The sequence below is a fragment of the Salvia miltiorrhiza genome, unplaced genomic scaffold (genome assembly GCF_028751815.1).
Source record: "Salvia miltiorrhiza cultivar Shanhuang (shh) unplaced genomic scaffold, IMPLAD_Smil_shh fragScaff_scaffold_141_1, whole genome shotgun sequence".
NCBI classification, from domain to species: Eukaryota; Viridiplantae; Streptophyta; class Magnoliopsida; order Lamiales; family Lamiaceae; genus Salvia; species Salvia miltiorrhiza.
In genome coordinates this window covers 197,008-209,193 of record NW_026651417.1, presented here as the reverse complement: position 1 = coordinate 209,193, position 12,186 = coordinate 197,008, and the positions used below count along the sequence as shown (strand labels likewise).

At 46.6% G+C, this 12,186-nt stretch overlaps 1 protein-coding gene across 1 annotated transcript; it reads right to left on the bottom strand.

Moving 5' to 3' along the window:
* Positions 1–4,728: 4,728 nt before the first annotated feature.
* On the bottom strand, positions 4,729–8,216 carry LOC131002487 (uncharacterized). The gene is made up of 3 exons (XM_057928967.1): positions 8,144–8,216; positions 5,463–6,139; positions 4,729–5,365 (listed from the first exon to the last, which is right to left on the bottom strand). Exons 2-3 carry the CDS (start codon positions 5,835–5,837, stop codon positions 4,937–4,939), a joined length of 804 nt encoding a protein of 267 aa, XP_057784950.1. The 5' UTR covers positions 5,838–6,139; positions 8,144–8,216; the 3' UTR covers positions 4,729–4,936.
* Positions 8,217–12,186: the final 3,970 nt, after the last annotated feature.

Below are 12,186 nucleotides of genomic sequence, written 5' to 3'. Positions count from 1 at the left end.
GGCACTCGACACACGCCCCCGCGAAAAAGCAAAGATTCCAGAGTATGCCCTATCCATCTCCCCCGCCGAAGCAGTTGAGGCACTAAGGAACCTGGGCAACAAGGTCAAATGGCCAGAGAGGATGAGGGCCCCAGCCGACCAGAGGGACAGGTCCAAGTGGTGTGAGTTCCATGCAGACCATGGGCATCGGACAGAGGATTGCATCGCCCTCAGATTGGAAGTGGCCCACCTACTAAAACAAGGCCACCTCACCGATTACCTAACTGAGAAGGGCAAGCATACCCTACAACAAGGAAGGGATAGACATGATGACCATAGAGAAGCTACACCGCCAAACCCACCATCTCATGAAAGAACCGTGAATGTGATATCTGGTGGCTCCGAAGTAAGCGGGGTCACCCACTCCGCAGCAAAGAAGCATACTCGAGAGGCTAAGTCTAACAAGGCGGAAACCAACATGCCCTGCCAGACCGCTTCAACCCTTCCGACCCAAACAATCAGTTTTCATACAACTGAATCAGACAAGCTTCTTCACCCTCATCATGATGCTTTAGTTATTTCAATTTTTATTGCGAATTGTTTGACCAAGCGTGTTCTAATCGATAATGGTAGTTCTGCCAATATCTTGTTTTTTGATGCTTTCAGGGAGATGGGCTTGAACGAGTCCAAAATAATAAAAAAGTCCGCGGTCCTTATAGGCTTCAGTGGTGAGACCAAGACCACGATGGGGGAGATTGACCTTCCTGTCTATGCCGAAGGGGTGAATCAATCAACCAAGTTCTTAGTGATCAACGCCCCTTCCGCATTCAACGTCATTTTGGGTCGACCATGGATCCATGATATGGAAGCAGTCCCATCTACCTACCACCAAGTCATCCGGTTCCCAACTAAATGGGGCATCAAGGAGATCAGGAGCGAGCAAAAAGATTCAAGAGCATGCTACCAAACGACCATGAAGGCAAAGCAAGCCACTCAATAGCAATTACAGCAAAATGGTTCGACCCACTCAAAGATGGATCAACCATCTCGATCATGTCAACCCGCACGAACAGATGAGCCTGAAGGCAAGACGCAGCCCAACAGCCCGCACCAAAGTCATCCAAGCAGCAGAGCTGTTATAGAAGATCAATCTGATCGACCCGATCGCCCAAAACGACCACGTAGTTTGATCGAGGAAGAAACTATAGAGATAGATGAAGTCCAAATCCACATGGACCACCCGGACCACAAAGTTCGGATTGGAGCACAACTTGACACTGACTCCCGAGAGAAGCTTATCAATTTCTTATCTAAACACTACGATTGTTTTGCTTGGTCCCATGCGGACATGACGGGCATTGACCCAAATGTTATTGTTCACAGGCTACAGGTTGATCCGGGCTATCCACCAAGAAAGCAAAGACAAAGAAAATTTGCTCCTGAAAGAAATCAAGTCATCAACGAAGAGGTCCAAAGGCTCTTGACGAACAGATTGATCCGAGAGGTCCACTACCCCGAATGACTCGCTAATGTGGTAGTAGTAAAGAAAAAGAATGACAAGTGGAGGGTCTGCATCGACTTTACAGACCTCAACAAGGCATGCCCGAAGGACTCATTTCCGTTGCCCCACATCGACATGTTGGTGGACGCAACCGCCGGCCACGAGCTCCTGAGCTTCATGGATGCTTACTCAGGGTATCACCAGATACGAATGCACCCTGACGACGAGGAAAAGACAGCCTTCATGACCAACATGGGCCTTTATTGCTACATCTTCATGCCATTCGGGTTAAAAAATGCAGGGGCAACATATCAACGCTTGGTCAACAAAATGTTTGCGAACCAGATAGGAAATACGATGGAGGTCTACATCGACGACGTGCTCGTCAAATCAATTCAAGCAAAGGACCACATCGACCATCTCAACCAAACCTTCAAAATTCTCAAGGAGTATAATATGAAACTTAACCCTGCTAAATGTTCTTTTGGTGTCAATGCAGGAAAATTTTTAGGTTATATGGTCACCCAAAGGGGCATAGAGGCCAACCCGGCCCAAATCGACTCCATCATGAAGATTCAATCCCCAACATGCGTCAAGGACGTACAAAAATTAACCGGGAGGATAGCCGCGTTGGGCCGTTTCATCTCAAAATCCTCAGAGCGGTGTCACCCATTCTTCAACACTCTTAGGAAATCAAAAACCTTTGAGTGGACAGAGGAGTGTGAGGAGGCATTACAACAACTCAAGCAATACCTGACCAACCCGCCCCTTCTGGCCAAACCAAAAGACCATGAAGTCCTATTGGTTTATTTGGCCGTGTCCGAGACTGCTGTCAGTGCCGTGTTGGTCAGGGAGGACGAAGGGAGACAAGCACCAATATACTATGTGAACAAGTCCCTCCTAGATGCGGAGACCCGATACAGCCAACTTGAGAAGCTAGCTCTCGCATTGGTCCACGCAGCAAGAAAACTTCGACCATACTTCCAATGTCACCCGATCTCAGTGGTGACCACATATCCCCTCAAAGCCATACTCCACAAGCCGGAGCTATCGGGTCGATTGACCAAATGGGCAGTGGAACTAAGCGAATATGACATTACCTTCAGGCCCCGAACGACCCTCAAATCTCAGGTACTAGCAGATTTCATTGTTGATTTCACCCCTAACCTTACCATGCAGGCCGACAAGGAACTATGTTGCATGACCGAAGAACCTGATCAAACGGGGATTTGGAAACTTTATGTTGACGGGTCCAGCAACATGAGGGGAAGCAGACTTGGCTTGGTCCTTATTTCACCTCAGGGCGACATGGTCGAACAATCAATTCGGTGTCAATTCAAGGCGACCAACAACGAGGCGGAGTATGAGGCAATGCTGGCTGGACTTGAATTGGCCAAGGAGATAGGGGTCAAACGAATCAATGTCTTCAGCGACTCCCAGCTTGTGGTCAATCAAATGCAAGGATCCTACCAAGCCAAGGATGCCAAAATGATAGCCTATCTGGGTAAAACTAAAGAGTTACAATTGAGCTTTGAGGAGTTCACCCTGAGCCAAGTTCCACGAGGGGACAATAGCCATGCCGACGCATTAGCCAACTTGGGATCATCCATCCAGACCACGCAACCAAAGGTCATTCAGATAACCTGCCTCCAATGGCCAGCGACTCAAAAGGATAAGGAGGAACAAGTCCATGAAGTGTCAACCGAACCAACCTGGATGACCCCCATAACGGATTACTTAGCACAAGACACACTCCCAGATGACAGAAATGAAGCCCGCCGACTCAAAGCCCAAGCAGCCCGATTCTTCATTATTCGAGGTAAATTGTATAAGCGCTCTTACAATGGTCCATACTTGAGATGTATTAACCCTGCAGAGGCAAGATATGTCCTTTCCGAGCTACATGAGGGGGAATGCGGCAACCATTCGGGTGGAAGAAGCCTCGCCCATCGAGCCCTGACTAGTGGGTATTATTGGCCCACCATGAAAGCCGATTCAGCAGACTATGTCAAGAGATGCGATAAGTGCCAACGATTTGCCCAAGTCTCCCACTTACCCCCAGAGCCATTAAAAGCTATCACTTCTCCATGGCCCTTCATGAAATGGGGGATGGACATCGTAGGCAAACTACCTATTGCCCCTGGGCAAAAAGTCTACATGTTAGCCGTGACGGACTACTTCACCAAGTGGATCGAGGCAGATTCTTTTCACCAGGTTAGGGATAAAGAGGTAAAAGGTTTTATCTGGAAGAATGTTATATGCAGGTATGGGGTGCCCAAGGAGATCGTCACGGACAACGGGTCCCAATTTATAAGCGCAGACTTTCAAGATTTTTGCAGGTTTTGGAACATCAAGCTAAGCTTCTCAACGCCAAGATACCCCCAAGCCAACGGGCAAGCTGAATCATCCAACAAGACCATCATGAACACACTCAAGAAACGATTGGAGAAGGCGAAGGGGAAATGGGCAGATGAACTACCCGGCGTCCTATGGTCTTATCGGACAACCACAAGAACCTCGACGGGAGAAACCCCCTTCTCCCTCGCTTATGGAATGGAAGCAGTCATCCCCACAGAGAGCGAAGTGCATACCGCTAGGTATGAGTTTACCACAGACCACGACAACCATGAAGCCATGTGCCACGAACTCGACCTGCTCGACGAAAAGAGGAATAAGGCAAACATAAGAATAGCCTCATATCAACAAAGTATTGCTCGACACTACAACAAGAACACTCGCACACGAACCTTCAAACCGGGCGATTGGGTACTTCGCAAGGTATTCCAGAATACCAAGGAGGCAGGGGCTGGCAAGTTAGCCCCGAATTGGGAAGGACCCTACTTGGTCACCAAGGTGATCAGACATGGAGCCTATAGGCTACAAGCATCAGACGGGCGTGAAATCAACAACAGTTGGAACGCCCTACATCTTAAGCAGTACCACGCTTGACCCTAAACTCTACAAATTTCACTTTATTTCAATAAGGTCTTCCGAGACCCATATCATCTACTACAATTACTGACCTTTCTATGCAGGTCAGAACTACATTCGGGCTTGATCCCTCTTAAGGGTATGTAGGCAGCTCTACCCCACCCCTTCAACCAACCATTTCTCACTTAACCAAGGAAAGAGTTTGAGCACATATCACATGGGTTTCAACCCTTAGGAAATCTTAGATTGCATACCTAGTTAACCTTACGCCAAACCATTGAAAATATGATCTTTCAAATTATAAACTTCAGACATATGTCGGATAAAGCATCAAAGAGCGAACCCCCTGATCGGGCCGGATATACCGGAAAATGACATGTCCTACAAATACCAAGTCCAAGTCCAGCCAAAAGAGACTAGACTCAAACTAGGGGAGAAAAGTAGATAATATCAAGTTCGAAGAGCCTAATTACTATTACATAACCAAATAGAAATTGTTTGAGGAAGTTTCAACTACAAATAAGTCTAGTCATCGCCCCCGTCGCCCTCGCCGTCAGTAGTGGCATCAACCACTCCCACTCCTTCAGCTCTGTCACGTAGCACATCCTCCATCTCATGTATGCCTTTCTCTACGTTCCAGGAACCCGCTTTCCCTTCCTTGAACTCCTTCATCATCTCACCACGGGTAAGAACGACCGTCTGAAGATGGCTAAACTGAAGCTCCTCCTCTCGGACCTTCAAAGTCGCCTCCAATTGCCCTATCTTAGACTGAAGGGTAGAAATCAGGTGACTCTTCAAGGATAGCTCATCCCTCAGCTCCTTCTCTGCCGTTTCATAACGACCCTTCTCTTCCTCGAGTTCCTTCCGAAGGGCGTCTTGCTCTCTCAGAGCTACCTTGAGCTGGTCAGCCGCCTCTACTAGCTGCTCCTTCATGAACAGAGTATACTGATAGCCCTACATCAAACAAGCAACAAAAGAGTTCGATTATACCAAATATGAATCGTGCAAAGGTAGTTATAAATATGAATATGAAAATCAACCCTAACCATACCTGAAACGCAAGACGGGCGATAGTGCTGGCAGAATCAACCACGCCAACCTTCAACATCCTAGTGCGGTCGTCCTCTAGCAACAGACGCTCAAAATGATCCGCACACGAATCATAGTCGGTCTGAGCTGAAGTCCCACTAGGAAGTGTGAGATGGATAGAGCCATCGGAGTAGTCCGGGACTTCAAAAGGCGTTGCTTTCTTCTTCCTCTTTGACCGCCCCGACAGTTCGACTACTTGGACGTCGGATTCACTAACGGGCTCACTACCCGAACCACCCTTCTTGCCCCTGCCGGATGCTTTCTTCTTCTCCCGCATCTTCAAGTAAGTTTCATAGCTATCCTTTTCTGGAAGAAGATTCATCTTAGGGTGCGACATCACGTAGTCTGCATAAGCCCGTTCATCCAAAGTCAAGTCGTGTAGAGCCGGGTGAAAACTGCCGCTATGCCCTAAAATCTCCGAGGCCCAAATAGACAAGATAAGCTCGGAGTGAGCACTAGTTGAAGGAAAAACAATACCTTCTGGACCAGGAGGGATGGAACTCCACAAAGTAGTCTGTCTTAAACTCTCTTCTCCCAAGATAACTTTCCAATGCCTCTCGTTGCTAGGAAATGAGGTGAAACGTGCTCTTCTTCTCTCCGAATTTCTATTACTCACCGGCCAAGGAACGTCGAGACGTCCTACAAAACAAACCAACAAAGAAAAATGTCAAGTTAGAAGAAATTTAAACCATAATGACCCGATCAACCCAAAAATACTCACGGGCATTACACCAAGCTAATGGAATATCATAGCCCGTCAGGTCGCCAAGGGCATCATAGTTCATAAAAAAATATTTTTGTTTCCAGGCCAAACCAGAATCCGTAACACCACCAACCAATTCGGGAAGCTTTTTTCCCCGTGATAACTGGTATCGCCCTCTCTCCATGTTATTTTCTTGAACCGTGTAAGTAGACAACACATCTTCAAGATCGACCTCGAAGCCCTTCAGTTCTCCAAAAGCTTGCATACCCATCAACACTCGCCAGACATTAGGCATGAGTTGACCCGGCGAGACATGATAATAATGCAAGAACTCTAGGACCAAGCGGGGAAGAGGAAGTCGTAGACTCTCTTTGAAGGTCTTCTCATACATACACACCCAACCCGCGACACTATGATCCGCCCTAAGGGCCGTACCAGGTGCGTGAAGGCTAACCCATTTAGGTATGTTGTATAATATTCGAAGGTTATACATTTGGTTTATGTTGGTGAATTTTGAGGGATGGTTCTTACCCAACAAAAATGTCTCATTAACCTTAACCCCGTAAAGTCCGTCAGCACTATTAATCCCTAAGCCCATATCTTGAGATGAATCACCCGATTCACCTCGCCAAGCCCCGATCTCCACTCCAGTAGGAATGTCTAACACGTTATCCTCATCCTCATCAACCGAATGTCGAGTCCTACTTGACGACCCGATTGATCCTTCTCGTGCACGTGACATAATAATCAAAGCCCCTAAAGTAGCAAGGATGAAGGCCATGTGAGCACAAGGACCACCCCAACCCAATCAAGTAGTGTAAAGGATAATAAGAATGCATTTTTACAAGGGTGATTCACTCAAATAAACAGGTACGACTCCATTACCCAACATCATCTTCATTACTCAATTTTATAAGAGCATGCTTGACCTTTACACTACCATGAATATTGTGATATTATTGACCGTGTCGCCCAAATGAGGTTTAGCTTTCACTTTTCATATTTGAAAGTCATCAACCGAATCACCCCCATCGGGGCTTATCATTTGTTATCATACATTTAAAGTGTTGGCTATGTTATCCTTTTGCCCTTATTTTAGTTTCTATATGTTAAGCATGTAGATCACATTGCCCCTATTAACCCCATGGGGCTAAGTCCTAATTTATTACGCATAAGGGTATCGCCCCTATCGCCCTGTTGGGCCCGATTTCTAATTTTTTATGTGAAAATTGTTGTCCCTATTGATCCAATGGGGTCAAGTTTCAATTTATTACACATAAGGGTATCGCCCCTATCGCCCTGTTGGGCCCGATTCATAAGTTTCTATGCATAAAAGTTATTGCCCCTATCACCCCCATGGGGCCAAGTTTTAATCATTTATGCAAAAGGGTTATTACACCTATTGCCCCGTTGGGCTTAAATCAGAAATACTCAACCACAAAGGCCATTGCCCCCAACACCCTGATTGGGTCGGGTCATAAAAATTCATAAGCAAGAGTTATTGCCCCTATCGCCCCGATGGGCACAAGTCATAAATTTTCATGCATAACGGTTATTACCCGTATCACCCCAATAAACCCAAATCATAAGCTTTCATAAACAAGGGCCATTGCCCCTATCACCCTATTAAAATCAAGTCATAAGCAAGAGTGATTGCCCCTATCGCCCCGACGGGCTCAAGTCTACAATTATCATGCATAAGATTATCACCCTATTGCCCCTAAGGGGCTCACTAGTTCTCATACTTAGAAAAATTTAGCATGCTCCAACAAACAGTAAATACTCAAATATTTACAACAAGTTTGGATCAAAACTAAATACGACAAACAAAGAATCGACTAGAGCTCAAAGCACAATACGACAAAAATTTCCACTACCATGCTTGATATTTTAAAAGAACTACACCATAAACATTCAAAGAAAGTGAAAGAAAAACCAACCTCTTTCTAACTCCTCCAAAATTCTTCTCTCTAAAGCACACCCCTTCACTCCAAGCTCTCAAAGACTTCAAAATGTCAAATATGTTGTGTGGGAGAAATGGGACATGTTCCCTCATTTATAGAAACCAAAAACATGAATTTGTGACAAGTGGCAAATATTTATTTGTCGAAATTTATTTACCAATAAAGCTCCCAGTCAAAATGGATGTTGGAGACAAATGACCCTATTAACCATATCACCCCCTATTGACTCTCAAGAGCAGAAAAGTGTTTATAAAATTAGAAATCAACCTCGTTGGCCATGCTGCCCTCTTTTCCAATTCTCAAAGTAAAGAGTACACTTAAGTGTACGTGGACCACCCACCAAATACATGTATATTGAATAAGCAATGCAAGATACGCACGACACTATCACCCCTTTCAACCTTGCTGCTAACTTTTTAACATCAAAACATGGAATGCCCATAAGTACAAGGGCCCCCCAAATAATAAAGAATAAAGGAGGGAGGAGGCACGCCCCACTCTACCCGAACGACCCTATTGCCCCTTTTTTAAGTGATTACACAGCAAGAATAAACAAAAGAACAACCTTATCACCCTTGTGCTCCAACTATTCCTCTCTGACTTAATGAATCAAAAATTAAAGAGGGATTGAGGGATCAACCCCATCGACCCCTTATCTTGTCCCCTCCAAACTTTCAACTACTATGACCCTATCAACCCCCTCTGTCCTATCTCCTTACAACTCCAATCTCTTGCCAATTCAAAAAAAATTACAAACAAAACAATCACAACGACCATGCAGCCTCAACCTGATAAAAAACATAAAAACATACAGAAATCGAGAAGCACAATTCTTCAATCTCATGAGCAGATGAGCGAACAAGAATTTTGAGTATTCATCAACATTAAACTCACAAAATCAAGGCAAAAACCAAGAATTTTATTATGCAAGATCCATGTCTCCAAAAGAAAAACAAGAAATTCTTGATGAAGAGCAGCCACAACTGATCATCAGAATTTTGGAGAACAAAATTTCCTACCACTATCTTCTACGTTCTCAGCACAAACAAAAACAAAAAAAAAGAGGAAAAGAAAGGAAATCGAGAAATCTGCAGAGAACCTGCCGCCTCCTCGCTGCTCTCGGCGGTCTGCTGCAGTACGACTGCGCTCTCCAGATTTTGGCGAGCCACCGGCTTCCCCTTTCGTTCAATAGACTGAGCTCTAGCCCCACTCGCAGTCAAAGGTTCGCTCGCCGCCATTCCTCCATGGAACTCCTCTCCTCTGCGACGCCGATCTAGATCTCGACTTCTGCTCTTCACCTAACCACCGCTGCTCACACCAGCGTCACCTTTCTCTCTCGACTCGCGCAGCCATCTCTTTCGTCTGCCTTTGGCAGATCCGCCGCCACCGTTGAAGTCCACGCAGAGGCCGGCAAGAATCGAGGTTAAACCTACCGTGGTTAACGGGAACCCTGCGCCGTATACTCACAAGCCCGCCATACTTGCTCCTTAAACGTCGCGCATCGAGTCTTGCCGTCGTCTGAGCAATTGCAGCGGCCGCCACCTCACTTGGTCCGGCGCTACAGAGGAGCGGCGCATATAGGGCTGAGACGCCCACCCTTCTTTTGGCTTGGGAAACCCTAAGTTCCCAAAATTAATGAGTTTTGGGCCAGCTTATTTACCTTTACTTTGGGCCCATATAATGATTCAGCCCAATATCCTTAGGCTATGTGCCATCAAAATACTTTCAACTCAATTACTATACATAAGCGCATACAAATTACACTAGCAATGTATGTCGAAATGAGAAAAATCGACGGGATATTTCTTGTCCCTCGATTTATACATCAGCTCGATTTTCATAAGTTCGGAGAACCTTATGCTTGAAAAATTATAAGCAGTCACATCACGAAAAATTGGATTATTTTGTTATTTGTCATATTTCGTAATCATACTCTCTATTTGATAAATATCAAACTAGAGAGTGGGGGACAAACTGTAGTGGGCAGATTTCGTATAAGCCCATTCGAGCAAATATTCACGGCCCAAACGTTAGGCCCAATCTGAAAAGTTGAATTAGTGTCAATTAATTCAGTCCAACCCGGTACTTTAGGTCGTGAAGGCCCATCGACCCAAACCCTAGATAGGGCAGCGACTTGGGGAGAAAGAAAGGAATGAGGTCAGGGATACGATCCCCCTAATATCGGAACGACTAGGGTTTAAGGAGACGTGCCAGCAAAACCCTAGCCGTCAGGCCATCGCGGTATAAATAAGAACTTACTAGGTCATTCGACCCACACGATCATTCGCACTCCAACACGCTCTCTCGCTCTTCTCTCCCCTCTCGCACTATTCTGTCTCCACGCTCCCAGCCTTAGGTTTTCCGGTGATCAGATCAACCGGGACGACCCATCGGCCCTCGCTCATTGCTCAATCGCCTTCAACTCCGTCGACCAGATCGATCCGATTTACTATTTCATTTACTTTCAATTGCTTTCAATACGATTTTTATTAATATTGTTTACTGACTTGAGCGTCGGAGGCCCTTCCATCGACACCCCCACCGGTGCTCCAAGGAGGGCTCTAACGTTGTTCGTGTTTCAGGTTGCTAGTGCCCATCGTACCGGACGACCCCGACGTCCTTATCCGTAATTGTTGGATCCATCCCCAACACCTGCCAAGTCGAATCGGCACACGGACTTGTCTTGTGACTCTCACATTACCGGCGTCACTCAACCATTGCAAGCGATATGGTTTCGGATGTTTCACTACGGTCAACCCTAGTTTCTCCACGATATGCTTACTTGCCACGTTCGTGCAACTCCCGCCATCAATAATCACGCTGCAGAGCTTGTCGCGGACCAAACACCACGTGTGAAAAAGGTTTTCCCGCTGCTCCAGTTCATCCGTTTGCGGTTGCATGGTCAAAGCTCACCGGGCTACTAGGAAGTGTCCCTTGAGTGCATCCAGCTCTTCCTCTTCCTCGGGTTCTTCCAATTCAGGCATCTCGGGGTCTGTCTCTTCCCCATCGGTGACAACATCTCCATCGTCTCGGAGGATCATAATGCGCCGATTCGGACACTCGCTCATGATGTGGCCGAATCCCTGACAACGGAAACATTTCTTGTCACGGTATCTTCCCTCGAACGCGGTGGCGGAGCTGGAATTTGTGGTCCTCGGACCTCCGCCAATCTGATTTTGTCGGGGCTGTGTGGCAGAGTTGGAAGAGCGCTGACCGTGGCTTTGATTGCCGCCAGAGCTGAAAGTGCTCTGTCGTGGGCTTTGCTCCGCTCTGCTCTGCTCGTGCGTCCGCTCTACTCTGCGCTGTCGCCAGCGCTGGAAGTGTCGCGCTGGTTGTTGCCAGCGCTGCCACTGCTGCTCTGCCCTCCGCCAGTGCTGAAGACGCCCCGCTGCTGCTTTCCAGTGCTGAAGGGACTTCGCTGACCACCGCTATAATTACTTCGCTTCTTGAGTTGACTCTCAATCTTGATTGCCATATGAACCATGTCTTCCAACTCAACGTAGTGTTGGAGTTCCACTTTGTCGCGAATATCCCACTGCAATCCAGCCAAGAAACGAGCTATGGTAGCCTCCCTGTCTTCCACAACATTAGCTCGTATCATAGCCATCTCCATCTCCTTGAAGTACTCATCGACACTCCTACTCCCTGCTTCAATGTTTGCAACTTGTTGAAGAGTTCCCGGTAATAATGGTTTGGCACAAACCGCTTCCTCATCACTGCTTTCATCTCATGCCAAGTTTGGATAGGCGGTTTGCCCTGCCGTCTCTGACTAGTCACCGTTTGATCCCACCATACGAGCGCGTACTCCAAAAATTCGATGGCTGCCAGTTTCACCTTTTTGAGCTCTAAATAGTTGTGGCAATCGAACAAGAACTCCACTTTCTTTTCCCATTCAAGGTACAGTTCAGGGTCATTCTTCCCTTGGAATGATGGGATATTCATCTTGATATTGTTAATGTTATCATCTTGATGGTTTGGACCATTCACTCGACGCCAATGCCCCTCTCCATCTTCCTCAT